We start from the raw sequence: 19,455 nt of genomic DNA, 5'->3' as shown, positions 1-19,455 counted from the left end.
TTTTGTTCATAAGCTTTTATTACCGTTTAGAACATGAAACGCACGCCAATTGCTCAATGCAATAATATTTTTGCCTGGAATTGATGACAGAAGGATACGATGCCTCATGGAGTATACCAATCAGTAAAGTGAGATAGTATGTTTATGGGCGTTGAAGCTTCTCCACTTTCGCAAAAAAAATTTCAAAACCCAACACTTATAGTACTAACATGATATCCCTAATCAATCAAAATGTTCTTCTAGAATTTACCCATCCCATTATAATTTTTAGAAAAAATATTTTTATTGTACTTTTCTCTCAAAAGATATGATTCGTTGAAGATTAGATGATATGGTATGATTATTACACAGTACACTTCCTCAATGTTTAACCATCGTACCGGCCGCCTGCTATTTTCCCGCAGATAAATATCGTCATCATAGTCAATTTTGAAGCAGGTATTAGCGTTACATCCATTTCACCAGTGTTTTCGGGAGCAACTAAGGCTTAGTTTGGAAATGTATCATCCAAATGCACCAATTTTAATGTTTTTAAAGATCAAGAAATTATGAAAGAAGTATAATCCTCACCTCTTCCATTACTTCCGTCATATTTGGACCTGCGTTTGGGCTTTGTGCATTTCCGAACTATCCCTTAAATACCCCTCTCGTAGCAGCTGGTTTTTCAAGACAGTAAGATAAGAAGAAAATGCTAAAAAAACGGAGGGTCTTAGATGATATGAGTTACGCGCGCATATCTCTGTCTCTACTTGATGTATTGGGAGAGCCACTTGAAGCCTTCACCGTAGCCCATCTTGCGGACGATGCTGCACATGAAGACCTCAAGGGGGCGGACGTTGGATCCGGAGAGGTTGATGCTGCCCTTGCCCGTGGTGAAGTTGCTGAGGCCGAGGTGGTACCGCAGTTCCTCCTCAGATGCAGCGTACGGGATGTCGATCTTGTTGCCCAGAATCAGGAACGGAACACTCGCCAGCGACTCGTCCGCCAGGAGTGCATCTAGTTCCTTCTTCGACTCCGCAAATCTCTCTTTGTCGTATGCATCCACCAGGTACACAACGGCGTCCACCTACAACAACAACATTTTCAGGCTAAGAAAACAACCAACATTTGTCAACCCATGGTCTAAGATTAGTGTACTTTGATCTGGACTAATTCGCTCACAGTTATTGAAACATTTTCCCTCTTTGTACTAGTAATTTACTAATTTGAGTGATCAAACTATGAATTTCATAAATTATTTGGTTTGCGACAGAACTTCTGAGATATTCAACATGTAAATGAATTGCCTCTACAGAGGTTATACAGCAGAAATATTCAAGATTGCTTGACAATAACAGATGTGTACTACTGCATTTAATTTACACTATGCAGGAATATGTCTTATCTTCTAATTAAGGTGGCACCGTTAGCCTTACTGTGAGGCATATGCTTTTAGTTTTTCTTTTTTCCTGGAGAATACAAATTGCAAAATTCTAATCTAAAATATTTCACTAGTATAAGTCTCTACATTACAAAAGCTAAATTTTCATCTCCATCATCTTACATGGTCAACCAACATTATTTCTTCTCTGGCCCAAATGCTAAATTGCCAAACTGTGATATGATATGGAGAGGCAGATCCATATGAATACGAGTGATGAGATATCTATAAAGAAACATACTCATTCAAAATGGGTGGCTGGAGATAGCTATGAAAGACAAGGTAAATTACTAATTTGGCGAATTTAGACTTAAACTATGGGTTGTGTTTCCTAATTCCCGAACCCATTTATTTGAAAGTTCCACTCCACCACTCCCAAACGAGCAGAAGTATAGATAACATAATGTTAAATGATCTTATAATATAGTGATAGGTGCTACGCGTTTGCATACCTCACAAGCAAATAATTCTCCTATAGCATGTACTGGTTTTAGTACTGCACAAAATATTGTGAATATCTAGCTAGATAAGTTGACTCACTACTGAAGCATCCCTATGTAGACCTCCAAAAAATATAAGTGGTAGGCCTGTCAAGAAAAGGAATGAAGGGATTACTGTAGATTTAAAAAAAGTACATTGAAGAAATTCTGTACCATATTGTATTTTCAATTGAATCAACAAATTATATTAGTTCTTTATATTCATGGGATGTAATAAATAGTAATAGAAGGTTAACTTAAGAATTTAAGTCTATTAACTATAAGTAAATCCTCATCAAAAGCTTCAAATTTTCTAACAGATTTCCAAGACCATGCATAAGTACAGAAACGTAACAATTACTTGCATTGAATGATCATTAAAAAAAAAAAAGAGAGTAGAATGTAACCAAGTTTTTGCACAGCAAAGTCTCAAACGCGAGATAAACTGGCTAAATGTAAGTTCCAGCAAAGGCCGAACTGGAAAATTCAGAAATCTATTCAACATATATGACTATTGGAGTGCTTGAGATTTTCTTAGGGCTCATGCAGGAGTTCAAAAGCTAAACAAAGTATCAAATGTTTCACCTCTAAACTTGATTAATAATGGGTAAGAAGCAAAGGTACTATAAAGGACAAACTCTTAAGGATATAGTAACAGGCAAGCAGCGCATATCTCTTTTGAAATTCCCTTGAAAGCATCAAATCTGCCATCACATTTAAGTCATCTAACCGACCAAACAGTTAAAGCAAATATGACAAACAACATGTAATCAAATTTCTGTGGAAACCTCGGAAATTGTCTTATTTTACATCAGTTTCATCTTTGATTAGACTGAAACGAGTGCGAAAACATACATTCTTCAGCCTGTTTCACTAAAGGCCAATTTCAATCGGTAGTGGTTGAGACTGGTTGAACCACGAAAACCAGCCCAGGCGGGTTATCACATCACCAAATTCCAAATCTACTTACTGTGAGAATATTGGTGCTCAACACCTTTAGACCATGTTTTCCAACTCTACTCTACTCTGCTATTCTGCCAACATTTTATTTTGGTGAAAATGTATTGTGACCACCTCAACCCTAGGACTTTGTAAAAATAGAAACCAATCCACGACCACTCCCTAGAACTTTATTTTATTCTATTTTAATTACAATGTGTCAAGTCTTCCCCATTTTTATATTAGCAGAATTGACGATTCCATTAATAGCTAATAATTTTACCCTATGTTCAGGTGATAAAATTATGGATACAGCTACCTGCTAATGGCTCCAATAGATATCAGTTATTAGCCATTTTCTGCTAAGAGACTTCCCAATCCATTCAAACAAACAAAATCAGATCAAAAGGACTAAAAATTGAAGAATTAATCGATAAAGACAGTAAGGGAGTCTACTTAAAAAAAAGGAAACTACTGTGAAGGCTCACCCTACATCAGTACCTGATAATTTCTCTCTTTCCTAAGTATTTATTTTTGAGAATTATTTTGATTAACAGCCATAGATTACTTTCAGTTAAGCACAAAACCAAGTTGTTCAGTAATCAATCAGAACATGCTATAAATAATTAGAGCTACCTCTTATCTGAAAGACATTTGAATGTCTAGTCTATGATGATTCTCAATCAGAGGTGGATCCCATATAACATGTAGTGAGCTGCATTCTATCCTTTAACAAAGAAGAAATTCTTGATGCACCAAAGGGCTGAGGCTATTGAAATCATTTCAAGAATGCAAGCATCTATTGCATGACGATATATTAGATGTTTGTTCTATTCACAGATAGAACATTTGAATGGTATACCTAGAGTAAGAAAGTTAGGAATTGACTGATAGTGGAATAAGAGAGAAGCCTGATTAGAATTCTCAGTTTGCATTTTAACAGATGTATAATTACAAAGCAATTTATTGCTGTTAAAGCAAACTAATAACATAGAAACAAAAAAATACTCCCTTAAGCTCATTTCTTTGTCAAACCAATTCTCACATGCTAAAGTTCTAATAATATAGATCAATGTGAGTGCCGCACTTGAGACAACCATTGATTGTCCTATATCGCTTTTTGTACCCACACAAAATTACATCATCAAAGATGCAAGAAATTAACTACCAATCCTAAGGTGAGAATCAGTAAGTAGTACCAAGAAGTAAATAATTGCACGCAAAATTCAGAAATAGAATTCATAAAGATAACCAAGAAGGCACCTCCAGCACAGATCCGCAAGCAACAGAGCAGAATATAGGAATTAGATAAAGAACGAACAAATTTTATGGTAAATCAGGGCACAGAGAACAGAAATGGAAAACAATATATGCAAGAGACTCATTATTAAAGATAATAAGACAGAAATCTCACCTTGGCGTAGTAGTCCTTCCACACGCGGCGCGCGATCTGATGCCCTCCCAGATCGAAGGCCTTAAACTTGATCTTCCCAATGCTCAGCTCCTCCGATGTCGGATGCTGCGTCGGCTGATGCTGAACCAGTCTCTGATAAAGAAAAAGAGACACATAATCATCAAATGATCTCAAAAGAAGCCCTATAAACCCTAACGAGGATCGACATCTCATCAGAACCCAGATCAAATTAGGGCAATAGAGAACGATCTCAAGATACCTCATCCTTGAGCATATGGAGCAGCGTCGTCTTCCCCGCGTTGTCGAGCCCTAAGAACAAGATCTTCGCGTCTTTTTGCCACAGCCCTAGCGACGCGAGTACGCCGTAGAACCAATCCACAAGAAACATGGCCTCCGCCGCCGCCGCCGCCGCCGCCGCCGATGAGAATTAGCTTCTCCGTCGCCTACGGATCGCCGGAGCCACCACCGAAACCCTTGCGACGAGATCCGATCGGGCGATCGGGGGCGCTCTCGAAACCCTAACGAGATCCAAAGCAGATGAAGAGAGAGAAAGAGAGAGCGGAGACGGTGGAGAGAGAGAGAGAGAGAGAGAGAGAGAGAGAGAGAGAGAGAGAGTTTGTATGAAAAGGGAGACGAGCGTGGAGTGGGTACGTTGCCATTTCCGGGGCTATATATAGAGAGAGCTGGGAAGCGGGACTGCGCGTGACCGGATCGGCCGGTAAGCGTACCGGATTCTTGGTAAGAGACTCAGTGCGGTTTCGTTTAGATGGTAACCAGCTCGGCAGGGAAGTTACGCCAGTTACCGGTGCGCGTGCTTTGATGGATGCGTGAGCAGGGTTGATGTTTCGGCGCTGAACGAATCACGTCCGTTCATGTCGAATCTGACGGTCTTCGTTTTCTGGCAGTCTCGCATCTTACTGTAAAAAGTGACCATCCAATCGTATTGTATCACGTCTCACTGAATGAGTTAAAAATTGCATCCCTTATTTTCTTTTTCTTTTTTTAAACTCCAAATTATTGCTTGTTTTTCTACACAAGAGTTAACAGAGTAGAGATGCATCCGTAGTGAGCCAAATTTATTTCCAATCCACAACACCTAGCCAACCAAAAAAAAAAAAAACAATAATAATTATAATTATAGACAACATTTGGCGCCGGGCAAAATTTAGATTGAAAATACTAATTGAATGAAAAATATCTAATCCGCTTTATAAATTATAGGCGGCAAACATAGCACAAGAGCACCAACTAAATAACCAGCAGTAGAGCTTTGACGTTGCTGTCGATGAGCCGCTCTCTGCAGTCCTTGCTGCCGGAGCCTTCGCATTGAGCCAAGACGGCATCCAAGCCACAATCCGACTGAGCATTGCGTGGAACCTCCTTCGTGCGGCGTTCGGTGCCCTGCACGTCCATCCAGGCTACTTTCGGAACGTGGTACCCCATGTTCACCATCGCCGCGGTCTGTCATGAGCTTTGCCACTATTTGTTTGAACTCGCTCGACTTACTCTCCCTTGACCTCGAACATGCAACGGCTCACCACCATCAAGCTGACCATGTTTGTGGCGGCGCTGACAACCTCCTCACCGGAGTCTGCTTGTTCACTTCTCTGGCTCAATTCAAACATGTTTTGGAGTCTGCTTGTTCACTTCTCTGGCTCAATTCAAACATGTTTTGGACCATTCAGCGCACCTCAGCCTGCCGCAGCCCGACCCAATTGCTTCTCAGGGCCTTAGAATCAAACATCTCTAAATTGCATTATTTCATGGAGGAGCTTACTCCTCCGACCATACTCTGGCAAACACCCGGCATTGGGACCGATAGCCAACCCGTCGCACCGGTGCCGACAAGCCAAATGATTGACAAATCCACGGAAAATATGATGAACATAAAAGACAAAGTACCGTAAACTGTAAACCATACCTCATAATGCACAAAATTATAAAAAAAAAAAAGAAACATCAACTATTCTCAAAGTAAAGAGAAATGCACAGAACAACATCTCAAAAACAAAAAACCAAAGTTTTATTGCTGGTTTAATATCATATAGTTGTAAGCTGCTGAAAAGAGAGATTAAATTTCCACAAACTAAAAGGCAAAGTAAAATACTATTTTGCAGGGTGATGTAAACAAAGTACATGGTGTGACAAAGAACCAAAACCTCAGACACTATTGAATTCAGATTTTAAACCTCAATGGGTGTATCCCTTTTGTAAATTTTTAAATGACCAAGTTAAAATAAAAAAAAAAAAAATCAAATCCTGAGGCGAATGAGAAAAGTAGTGCAACTGCAGCCTTGGCGGGAAAAAGCTACAATGAATTACAATTCAAAATCAGAAAGCACAGCAATTTCAAAAATCTTTTAAAACTAGTCCTACAAAACCGACCCAATGTATCGTGATTCATAATGTACAGAAAACAAAAGCTTGTAAGGTATTAAACATCCTACACAAGCTATACAAAAGTTACAGGAACAAATTGCTAATTAACAGATTACGCCAATACAATACACAGTTACAAGATTGTGTATACCAAATATTAGCACAGAGGATTAATATTGCAAAAATTACCTACAATGCATTCATGTCCAGTTTCGAAACACACTTTGTCAAGCAAGTAAAACTTCCTTCGTAGGAAAAATGCAGCACAACAAAAAGATCGAAAAACCATGACAACTAAAAGAAACTAAATTCATGTTTCCAGAAAGACAAATCATAGCATAGGTAAATTATCAGAGATCATTGTGGCACTGCAGATAAGAGCAAAATCCTACATTTAGTTGAAAAGAAAAAAAAATACTAAGAAAACTTAATCTTATAATTCTTGCTCCAATATCACATGCTCTACTCCTCAGCCGCAGAGCCTGCCTCTCCGCTCGTCTTGTTGTGCTTCCTCGCGTACCTCTGGTTCCTTAAGAACTTCGGATCCATCTGCAACCATAAATATGATTTCCAAATTAGAGCATTAGAAAATGGAAAGCATTAGCATCACTCGAGGGAGAACTATACAAACTATAACAAATGACGAATAGCATAAACACAGAACAGACACATTTGAGATAAAAATGTAAGACTATAGCTAATTTGAAATAGATCCCTAAATATTATTTCTGTTATCCGCACCTTGAACTTCAGATTTTCTTTTTCGGGTGTTACCAATTTAGTTGCATCAAGTATTTTGTTAAGTTTACAGGCATTTCCATTAAATTCAATGCTTTTAACCACTATTAGCAAATGAAGCCGCATATATTGCAATGAGATTTAACAACAAATAACTAAAAGAGCCATTAAAAGTATCAAAATCGCCAATTCAACTAACTACAATAACTTAAAGCCCCAAAAAAAACAAAAAATCAAAATTTGATGAGTTCCGATAACGAAAAAAGATAAAAGTTGAGGGTCTATTTCAAATCGGCCTGTAGTTAAGGGGATCTCAGTACATTTCTACCAAAAACAAATAACAATAATAAAAATGGAAAAAGAGAGAGAAAGGGGGGTTACCCCTTTGGTAGAGGTTTGGCGATGCCTCTTGGGCTTCTTGATCCCGTTCTTGTGGGCCTTATACGACTGGTTGTGCGCTGTGTGGTTCTTCGACTTCGCCATTTCTAATCTAATCACCCAACCAAAAAAAAAAAGGAGAAAAATTACAGAAAAATAAGAAAAAGAAGAGGGAGGATGGATTGGAGAGAGTAAACTGAAATAGAATCGTGAATTGAATCGAATAAAAAACCGAAGAAGAAGAAGATGGGAAGCGGCTTACCAAAGTCTGCACCGAGCGCGCGGGGAACGGCAGTGACGAAGCAGTATCTAGGGTTAGGGTTTCTTCTTCGATCGACGGAGACGAGGCTTTTATAGGGGGCTTATTCAAATTACTAAACTACCCTCCCGAACTATTCTTTGAGTCGGTTTTCGTTCGCGTAGCATCGGCACGTGTGAACCACCAGCCGACGCGCCACGTGTACTTCACGTGCCGTGAGATTACTCTTGTGAATTTTTTTTTTGAAAACTTTAAAGACCACCACCGAGATGGTTTTACAGTTTCTTATTTTAGTACATAATAATTTAAAATATATCAATTTAATACCATATAATTTTATTTTTTTTATTATTTTTTACTAATTTTTTTCGTTAAATCAGTGATAAAGTTAAAACTAAAAGACATTAAAGTAAATATTCAATAAACTTACGTGGGTATCTAAAGTTTTTTGCATATAATTTAACGAAATATTAACGGAGGAGCTGACCAAAAAAAAAAAAAAAACCTCAATGTACTAAATTGATATATTTTAAATCACAGAGTACTAAAGCGACAAAATACAAAACCACCGGGTGGTATTTGAAGTTTATCCTTTTTTTTTATACTGTTCAATTGGGTTGGGCTCTTGTGGTTTAGTTAGGTCTTAGTCCAACAAAACCCTGTTTGGGTTTTTTTTTTTTTTTTTGAGAGATAGGTAGCACGCTATCTGTTTCGTTTATTTCATTTAGAAATAAACTTAGTTAAAAATATGAATCAACTAGAATTAAAACTCGGATCTTGAATACCAACCACCAAACCTTTTACCACTTGCTCTAGATACGGTCTGTTGTTTGGGTAACTTATTAGTTCACATTTACTGGGCGCGTGGATGTGCATAACAGTTCAAGAAAGTCCGGAGTGGTGTATTTGTTAGAATGCTTGAAGTTGACAAAATCACTTTGTGACGGAGCGTGAGAGGGAGTCCTGAATTCTCATACAGTTCTCGACTTCGTGCTGGATGGTAGCAAAGTCAAGTTAACGCTACTCATGATCTCCGTCGGACTCGAGCTACAGATATCCAAACACCCTCTAAACTTGGAACAGCTTCCAGTTAAAATTTATGAGAGTCGTGATGAAACTATGATTAATATCCAAGATAAACTCCGACCCAACCAGAGCAGGGACAACCAACATAAGCCTAATTCAACTTGATCCAACCTACTAACAGATCAAGGCGGTTCAACCCAACCCAGCCAATAAAATGGACCGACACGACCCAACCCAACCCGACCTATTTAACTCAAATGGTCTACCCTCACATTTCATTAGGCATGTGTTGAGCCTCAACGAGACAAACGCAAACACGAAAAAAAAAAAAGTAAATTTTCCAAGGCCGAACATAATAACACAGATTAGTAAACACCATATGAAGATGGCATGTTGTCGCAGTGAATCCTTATCCCACAATACAAAAGTTTAGCTTTCGTAGGCATTTAAAAAAACCAAAATTGACAACAATTCACTTAAATAAACATGACAAACAAGCCTCTTATTTGTGAAAATATACAACGTTCATCATCAGCTCTTGATTGATATATAAGTTATATGCACCAAATATTACGTCTCCTTAAAACTGGATAAACACCAAAACACACGTTTTCATCTTCTAGTGCTTAGGCATTTTTACTATGAGAACGGGGCATTTAACATGTTGCGCACAGTGACTGCTCACGCTTCCTAAAAAGGCCCTGCAAAATTAATAACATAAAGCATTTCAGAAATAAAGGTATGAGGATTTAGTGAGTGATAAAAACACTTTAAGCTGTTTTTATAAGTTTTATTAATTAGAGACCGTCGCAGAGATAATCTAGAGCTGAGGGGGCTCTGTGCAAGTTTACTGAGATGTTAAACAGGTGAAGAAGAAGAAGATGATGATGATGATGATGATACAGGAGAAAATTGCGGTGTAACGCACCTTTTGATGGGACCGTAGCCGTGGCTCCCCATCACCAAAATATCGGGTTTGATCGACTCCACCGCCTCGCAGATCACGTCCCTCGGATCCCCGCTCTCCACCCTCGTCTCCACCACCACCTGCACACATCACAACCGTCCATCGTGAGATCAACGGCCGCAAGAAATGCCCACCACACCAAAACCCCCCGTCCCTGTATCATCATCGCGCTCACATCGGGGAACTCCGCGCACAGCTGCTTCGCCTTCTCCATCACCGACTTCGACAGCTGCGCCCCGTACCGCTCCATGCCCTCCACGATGTCCGCCGAGAACAAGTACCCTGCGATTTCCAACCTAATTACCAAAATGCCACTCGAAGAGGACGAAGGGGGGTGGGGAAGGGAGTAGTGTGAGAAACCCTAGCTAGCTCACCCGTCCCGTCCATGGGAGGGTAGATCGTGCGGGGTCGCCGGGCGTGGAGGAGGACGATCGTGTCCTTGCGCGCATCGCCGCCGTGCTCCGCCGCATCCGTCGCCGACGCGGCGACGATGTTCTTGAGGCACCAGGAGAGGGCGTACATGCTCTCCTCGCTCTCGTCCACCGCCACCACGATGCGACGCGACGCGATCGCCATGAACGCCGGGGGGGAAGCTTCGCCTGAGAACCGGGAATCGTAGGGAACGGGAAGCGGGAAACGGGAAAAAGGGAACCTCGTCGTCGTCGTGGTGGGGATGGTAGTAGAGATATATAACGGGATGAGAAAACGGGGTGTCGGCGCCTAGTTTTGGGATTTGGGGGTTTAGTTGAACCGGTCACAGTGGAGTGCCGTGGTTTTGTAATTTTTAGTGAGCGGTTTTCCTATTTTGCCCTCGGCTAATTTTGTGCAAATTACGAAGGAGAGTAAAGGGGCAGGATCGTGGCTTTGCGTAGATCGTGGGGTGGTTTTGGATGAGAACGAGGAAACCGCGGCTTGGTGGAGGCTTACTATTCAATCAAATAGTTCGACAAGAGGTAAAGCTATGGTGGAATTTGGGGTGTAATTTGGGCGCGCCGGCCCACATTTTACGTGCCGATTCTGGCTAGGGCCGGTTCGGTCTGACCAGGTTTCAAATTCGGGTAGGGTCGTGTCGAACCGGAGCTATCAAGTCACTGGCCCAGCATGGTCCTTCAGTCTGGAAGGTTCGGACCGTGCCGTGCTCCAGACTGGCTCCTAAAAAATTTTATTTTATTATTTTTTAAAAAATATATATAATTTAAAATATAAACAAATAATTATTTCTGTTTAAAATTTAAGATTCATAAAAATAATTATAATATAATAAATATTTAGATTTTTTAAAACATATATATATCATACCTGGTCGGGCCAGGCCGTCGAGCCCAAGAGGAGAGGCCCAATGCGGCCTTCAAGCTCGGGCCGAGCTGGGCCGATACGGGTGCTAGGCCATGTCGATGGCCCACCCGGCCCGTTTTACATCCCTCGGTGAAATGTTATTTATTTATTATTTTATTAATTTTCATGCTAAAAGAAAAAAAAAAGAATTAAACAAATAAAAAGGATATTTAGGCTTTTTGAATGAGTTTTGTCTAATTTCAACTTTTCTATTTCATATTCTCCATTTGAACAATTATTTAGGGTTGATTATTATTAATCAACATTAACATTAATTGGCGCTTCATGTACTGCATGTGCAAATTTTTTTTATTTTTTTTTCCTGTTCTACCATTAAAAAAATGCATTTATATTTTCCATTGTTTTTTTTAAGCTGATCATAGTACTTTCCTACAAGTTGTTACCCTCAGAATTCCTGAAATTGTACCTATCTATCATAGTGTACTGAAGCCACACCCACACACAAACACACAAAATCAGATTAAAAAGTATTTAAGACCATGAGCCTCATTGGCCCAACTCTTTTGGGCTTCATGTGAAGGCTTGGGTTCCAAGCTAGAGCCCAGCTGGGATTAGGTTGGGTGAGGTCCTTGAGGAAACCTTATTTTAAGGGACTTTTTGCATTTTCTTATGGACTATGATGTGTGAACATGTAAAATTTAAATTTATTCTAGAGAAATATTTTGGAGAAGTAAGTTAACAACAACCCGGATGATAGCAAAGTAAAAAGAAAAAATAAAGCTTCTACTTTGAACGGTGACTAATTTTATTCTTTGTGATTGCAATATAGAAATTTAAGCTTTAGACATACGCGAATCAAATATCTCAATGCACCGAGTATCACCCTCGTATTAGAAAGGTGAAAAGAGATGATGCCCTACGATTGATGTTGCCACTAATAGAGCAATATTTACTCAATAAGAATAAGATTTACTGAATCTCATTAAATCAAGTGAGTAAACAGCGACCATCTTTAGTAAATCGTACGGATATTAGTAAATTCAACTCAGTTTATAACACCACACTCTCTAATGCACTTTTTTTTTTTTTTTTTTTTTGGAATGAAACGTTTACCTTATTAATTCTATATTTTTTTTGAAAAAAAAAAAGCATACTACTGCTTTATTCAATTAGTAGATGAATACGACTACAGTTTAAGACAGTCTGGACCTCGAGGAGAAAAGAAAAAAAGATAGATTAATTATAACAACGTTCCTACGAATCTCTCAAAACTCGGCTTATTAATTCTATATTATTTTTTATAATTGCGTATTTTACTCTACAACAGGTCAAGATCAGTCCTACTCAGTTGTCCCAACTTGTAGGATTTGGATGCAAATGTGTTGTGCTGATCCTGAATTTGTATCCAAATTGACCACTATTTTTTTTTTTTTTTTTTTTATCTTTCCCTATTGCTGACTCCAATCTTTCTTGATTTTTCCTTTATTTTACTCTCCCTTCCAACGTCGCATTTGATTTCTTTAAGATGAGTGCTACATCTGACATCATTCAATCATATTCTTTTGCCATTTGGAATGCACTTCCGTAAACAATTAATGATAGAAGCCTCTTGAGGAGGAGAAGGAGAATGTTGATTTGACCTTTCCTGTTCAAAGTCCATCTCGGGTGAGAGAAATTTATGAGAGATTTTAATGGCTCCTTAGGGATATGATGATTCTTTTGACCTGTTGCAACTTTGAGGGGGGATGTTTAATTGGTAACTTTTTTTATCCTTGTCAGTTTTCTCTGTGGAAATGTTTGTATAAGGTTTCTTTAATGGTCATTGCAAGTACTTCTTTGACCCATCAAAAGAGAAATAATGAGTAATTATTTGGACTCTTGCATGTACATTTTTTTTTTTTTGAGAGAGAAAGATAACACACTATCTGTTTCATTCAATAAAAATAATATACATGTTCATATATATAGTACATAGACATTATATTATAGTTGCGAAGCCATGTACCCCATTGTAAGTGACTGCGCCACCACACCAAACACATGCATCATTCGGGCTCTCTTTCAAACTCTCATTCAATCACATTTGAAAAACTTGGCTCGTTGTAATGTTCGATCCCTCCCTCGGTGTCATATCTTGACATAAGTTATCTTTGAATGATACTTGTTTTATTTATGTTGTAAAAATAAACATAACTAAAAATATAAAAACATCAGTCTTTGAATTTAGAATCTCGAATGTCAACTATTAAATTTTTTACCAATCGTACTAGATACTATTAACATAAGAGATATAATTCTAATATAAAAGAATATATTGTGTTTCGTTAGAATGCACAAGACCGGTAGGGTAAAGAAGCTAGAAGAGAGACCAAAGAAAATGTAATACATTTGCAGAGGTAATACAATGATATGAATCTCTCTCAAAAAAAAAAAAAAAAAGATACAATGATATGCGGGAGTAGTTGTGGAGCTAACTTGCAAAAAGTGTTGTTAGTTTTTTGAACATTTACCTTACTAAACACTTGCTTTTATCTCAAGTTGTGTTTTTTCGTCTTTTTTTCTTACCACGAAATAATCACATGTAAGATTAGCTTTAGAAATCAAATGTGCATGTTGGCCATGAGTTGATTTTTTTTTTTTTTTTTTTTGAGAGAGAAATATAGCAAGTTATTCACTTTGTTTATTTTTTAAAATTAAATGAACTTAGCAGGAAATATAAAAAAACAAAGTTTCAAATTTAAGATCTCGAAAACTAACCATTAATCTTTTTGCGCTAAAGACAATTGGTCCATAAGTTGAATATTTTTACTTGCCCTTCGTACACTTGTTGGTCTAATTAGAGAAATCCCCTTGCATAACACCAAAAAAAAAAAAAGAAAAGAAAAAAACTCACAAAAAAGAGTTTAAAGCATGTTTTTTTAAAAAAAAAAAAAAAAAAAGAAGTTTGTGAATATCGATCTGTCCTTGGTATCACTGGCGATGATAAGGCCAACCCTATGGATAAGCATAGGTGACCTCAAAAGGCTAAATATACAACAAATGGATTAGATGGTGGGGCCAAAGTTTATGCATCAAAGGGAAAATTGATGAGCTCTTTTGACACATGTTGAACCTCAACTTAAATCCCAATCTTTAACATTAGCTCTCCTCTTTATCACTCTCCACCATTCCTATATCTTACATGTAAGAACTCTTCTATATATGTATGCTCTCATTAAAAGTATTTTCAATTATTTTACTTTTTACTGTAAAATATAAGTGCCGATGTGCTTGCCTATATTGCATAAATTAATCTATGTGCGACCGTTAGTAAATCAACATATTAACAGTCCTTAAGAATAGTATTATTAATTTGTTCATTATAATATCATTAATTGTTAAGATAATAAATTTGTAAAAATCTTGTATGGAAATGGCCCCTTAATTCTCTTATCGAGTTGGTTAAATAACATAAATTTGGACCCATGCTTAAAATTATTTATTTAAAGCACAATGTGCCTGTCATTATCTTCTCTCTACCTGACCTGGAATTTTTTCTCTCCTAATTTGAACACCTTTTTTTTTTTTTTTTTTTTATTACAAGCCAACCTGATCCAAAACCTAATCTGTTCCGCAACAAGTCAACTTTCTACTTGAAAACAGAAACAAATTGGCGATGAGCATTAATGGTATTCTAAAATTGTACCTCCTCATCATAATTGAAACATTATTCATGTCCTTTTTTCCGTGTTTTTAAAGTAATTTTTAAGGGACAAATTATTGGGTTTAGGTCAGGTTGGTACACAAGACAACCAAACACTGCAGTGAGCCACTGCACTAGTCACATCAATGAATATGGATATTCCAAATTTTATCCAAATAAAACGGATGTATTGGATGCTAAATGGATATAGATTCGGATATATATTTTGACTGTACTCGTCTCGAACCCGAATCCAATCTGAATCCGAATTTATTTTGTATTATATATATATATATATATATATTTGATATTATATTTGAATTTGTATTTTAAAAATTTAGATTTAATATAATATGTTTTGAAATATTGAAAAAAGAAATAATTGTTTCGGGTTCAAATTTTCGGATTCGGATTTCGGATTTTTGGTTGGGTTCGGGTTTGGATATGAATTTCTAAAATCCGTCGGATTCGGTTTCGGGTCTCGGGTCTCGGGTTTGGAGTCGGATTCGGATGAGGGTTTTTGAAAATCCATCCCGAATCCGACCCATTGACATCTCTACACTGCACCAAACAATTGAGATTGTTGAGCTTCCTAATTAAGGTGCCCTTCCCCATAGGTTACTTAAATCACATTCATGTACTACATAAACCTAAAAATAGAATGAAAAGCTTAATACAACCAAATGCGATGCGACATCGATGAACATCCGATCGAGTAATTCCGATTGCAGCAAACACTGCGATCTGAGCACCCGACCGTTTTAGAGTAATCTGTAAATTGGTTCGAAAAATATTCGCGAACGTGCAATTTTTCCTATTCTGTCTACTTTAGAGTAGGTTAGGCAGATTCCTAGGATACAAAATACAACTTGTAGATAGGAATAATACTATGAGAAACATTGAATTAAAATGGCTTGGTTATACCTATTTGGCAATGTTAATTAAATGCCAGTTATTATTATTATTTTATATTGCTTGGTGGTTGATATTCGAGGTCTCTAGCGCAAGTGATAAAGGGCTTAATAGTTGGTCATCGAGATCCCAAGTTTGAAGCTTAATTATTCACATTTTTGGCTAATTAGTTTATTATCATTCCGATTTCGATACCAATTTCGATTTCGAATCAAACACATCCACTGTTAGAATAAACTATATCTTAACTTCGTAGTTAGAACTTATAATCAAAAGCTAAAGTTTTACTTACTTCCGAGTTCTGTTTGGATTAGGAATAAGGGGAGGGATAATCCCTTATCCTCTTTTATACCCAAACAGAAATTTTTTACTCGAAAATAATAGTTCTCGAGTATCTGAAATAAGTTGGTATAACTATTCCCACCAACATCTCCATTTTCTATATATAATTACGTACCCACTATTTTTCTTATTCCATATTATCTATTCAAATATTATTTTTTTTATCCCCATAAATAACTCAATTTTTATCCAAATACTATTTTTTTTATCTTCATACTTATACCTATCTTTGTAATAGCTAGTTCTTACTTATATCCGAACCAAACGAAGCCATGGGGTTAGAAGATGAAGATCACTTCTACTTTCAGCGAAAATTTACTAGCTTAGGCATAAGTTTGAAAAATTAGAAAGGGAACATTGATTCACCGCGCCAAAGTACACCATATTAATTAGCTCTAAAAGGTACAGTGGTCCATTACTTGGCTCAATTTATTGGAGTGCCCTTTACACCTTTTAAAAAAAATAAAAAAGAAATTGGTCCAATCCGAGCTCGAGTGGTTGGGTCGCACCACACTACGCCACAATATTGCTTGCTTTATTTCATAGCTGGTTTAATTTGTCGTTCTTAATTATTATAGCTGGATGTCACATATATATAATCTAATTTAAATCAAATCATGTAAATAAACATAAAATAAAATGTTGTGGAAAAGATGTTGATTTTTCTATCTTAAAGCTCACAATTCATTGGGTGGTCGCCATATGATTTCCGCATCTAGGGAATATAAAATTAGACCTCGTGATTTGTAGGGGTTACAGGTTATTTACTTGTTGTAGTAATTGCTCCCTCCCCCTAATAAATTTGTCTCAATAATTTCAAGTTTTGAATATTTAGAACAAGTTCCCATTGAGTAGATCCATTCTCTTTCATCAACAACCTATCTATAAATCTATAAATTTATAAATCTAAATAAAGTCACAATATTTTTTGCCACGTTGTATATTACCTTTCATTTTCATGACCCAACTTTAAATCAAATTACTTCTCTTCTTCTCAACGCCCAACCCTTCATCTCCCCACTCCTCTAATTACATGCAAGGTACATAATTATATGCATCATATTAATATTTTATCAAAGAGTTGGCTTTATAACTTTAATGCACTCCCCTTCTCCATTAATCTCCCACCTCCTGTCTTTTATAACTGTTTTGTATGTACCATAAAAGTTTTTTTTGCCACGTGACATATTACTCTTCATTCTCATAGCCTAACTTTAAATCAAACCACATTCTCCTCTTCTCAACTTTCAACTTTTCACCTCCTCACTCGTCTAATTACATGTAAAGTGCAACATTTAATTACATGCACCATATTAATATTCTATCAATGAGTGGACTTTATAACTTTAATCCACTTCCCTTCTCCATTAATCTTCCACCCCTTCTATTTTGTAACTCTTTTGCACATGCATCATAAAAAATTTTTTTGTCATGTGACATGTTATCCTTCATTTTCATAGCCCAACTTTAAATCAAACCACTTTCTCTTCTTCTCAACGTCCGACCCTTCACCTTCGATTCCTCTAATTACATGCAACGTGCAACATTTAATTACATCATATTAATATTCTATTAATGATTGGGTTCTAGCTATAATTTTATTTTTTTAACAGTTGAATTTAGTCATGCAAATTCACTGTGTTTAACATGGTAAGCTTCCTATATATCAATAAGCTGTAAATATAAATTTTATTAAAATTTTTGAATTTTATTTTTATTATCTACCCGCTGCATCGCGTGGGTCTCTACACTAGTTATTTTTTATGTTGTAATGTAAAGGAAATAAAAAAAAAAAACCAACATATTTTACAAGACATATTATGGTATCCCCTTTTTTCTTTTCTTTTTTTTTTTTTTTTTTTCTTTTTTCCTTCCTAACAATTGATGCGCGAAAGAAGCATTTAAAAATCTTTGTAGGAAGTTTGGGATAATCCGAAGGGAAAAGGAAGAAGAAGAACACCCAACAAGTCAAGTGAGGAATCTTATAAGTGTATGTGGTCCCGTAAACAGAGAATAACTTATTAGCTCAATAAAAACAATTAAAAAAATTTAATAAGAAATTATTGCAATAATTTGTATAAATGGGAGCCCACATAAGCAGTACTACCGTAATAATTTTACTATGTCTTTATAGTTTGGTTACTTTCCTCATTATTGTCGTTTCAATGGTTGTTTTCTTGGATTGGTCCAGCCAAAAAGATACAACGAATATCAACCAAACATTCTAATTGTGGGTCATTACAGGTATTGAAATAACTAGGCATCTTAATGCTGAACCGATGAATTCGTTATACATAAAATCACTGTATTCCACGCTATTTATCACAACTTAGATTAGTAATTCTTCGTACTATTAATTTGCATCATAAATAGTGACTAGAAACCAAACAATATTAAGTGACCGTATTTTGTGGTATTTTGCCTTTTGCCTGGTGTTCAAGTCTAGCCACTAAAACTGGATTTGGCTCCTCTATACGGACTATTTTGTAAAAAACTGTTGCAATATGCAAATCGTAGACCGTATAAATCGAATTTGATTGTGATCTCGTGTCCCTAATCAATATCTTATATTTATGCTCTGTTATCATGTTATTTAAAAGATCAATTTAGCAGGAAATAGCTTAGAATTTATCTTACCAATTCTAAGCATGCCATTATTTATGACAAAAATCCATGGAAAACAAAAACATCTTTAGACAAGCCCCATGTTTTGATTATGTTCTGATTTGAGCTTCCTCTATTAACTGGTGGAAATATTCAAAACATGACAACTTATTATTATCATCACCAACTGTTGACAATTGTTGAATTGGCCACTTCCAAAAGTTGGCAGTCAAAGATGGATTCTGCGATTCTTCCTCTCCCTGCCGTCCAACATTATTGGCCATTCCTAGGATTATATATATATCTATTACTCTTTATGAATCCCCAATGTTTTAAGCTGATGTATCATAATCTCCTAATTTTGAAATTTTTTTAATTTAGAATGATTCATTTTATTCTCTCTCTCAACATACGTCTCTTCATCTCCTCATTTACTTTTTATTTAGAATGAGCCATTTTACTCTCTCTCAATATACGTCTTTTCATCTCCCCCATTCAATTTTTATTTAGAATGAGCCATTTTACTCTCTCTCTCTCAACATTCGTCTCCTCATCTCCCCTATTTTATTCTCTCTTTCTCAACATACGTCTCTTCATCTCTCCCATTTAATTTTTATTTA

At 36.7% G+C, this 19,455-nt stretch overlaps 3 protein-coding genes across 3 annotated transcripts; all 3 read right to left on the bottom strand.

Moving 5' to 3' along the window:
* On the bottom strand, positions 265-4,896 carry LOC109709328 (GTP-binding protein SAR1A-like). Its single transcript, XM_020231509.1, has 3 exons — positions 4,512-4,896; positions 4,253-4,384; positions 265-1,066 (listed from the first exon to the last, which is right to left on the bottom strand). The coding sequence occupies exons 1-3, from the start codon at positions 4,638-4,640 to the stop codon at positions 746-748; spliced, it is 582 nt and encodes a 193-aa protein (XP_020087098.1). The 5' UTR covers positions 4,641-4,896; the 3' UTR covers positions 265-745.
* Positions 6,802-8,120, bottom strand: LOC109709330 (60S ribosomal protein L29-1-like). The gene is made up of 3 exons (XM_020231511.1): positions 8,010-8,120; positions 7,751-7,859; positions 6,802-7,180 (listed from the first exon to the last, which is right to left on the bottom strand). Exons 2-3 carry the CDS (start codon positions 7,850-7,852, stop codon positions 7,094-7,096), a joined length of 189 nt encoding a protein of 62 aa, XP_020087100.1. The 5' UTR covers positions 7,853-7,859; positions 8,010-8,120; the 3' UTR covers positions 6,802-7,093.
* LOC109709329 (universal stress protein A-like protein) lies at positions 9,369-10,754 on the bottom strand. Its single transcript, XM_020231510.1, has 4 exons — positions 10,374-10,754; positions 10,175-10,281; positions 9,961-10,079; positions 9,369-9,733 (listed from the first exon to the last, which is right to left on the bottom strand). The coding sequence occupies exons 1-4, from the start codon at positions 10,573-10,575 to the stop codon at positions 9,652-9,654; spliced, it is 510 nt and encodes a 169-aa protein (XP_020087099.1). The 5' UTR covers positions 10,576-10,754; the 3' UTR covers positions 9,369-9,651.

Source organism: Ananas comosus, linkage group 4, assembly GCF_001540865.1.
Source record: "Ananas comosus cultivar F153 linkage group 4, ASM154086v1, whole genome shotgun sequence".
Lineage (NCBI taxonomy): Eukaryota > Viridiplantae > Streptophyta > Magnoliopsida > Poales > Bromeliaceae > Ananas > Ananas comosus.
This window is presented reverse-complemented; position numbering and strand designations above follow the sequence as displayed.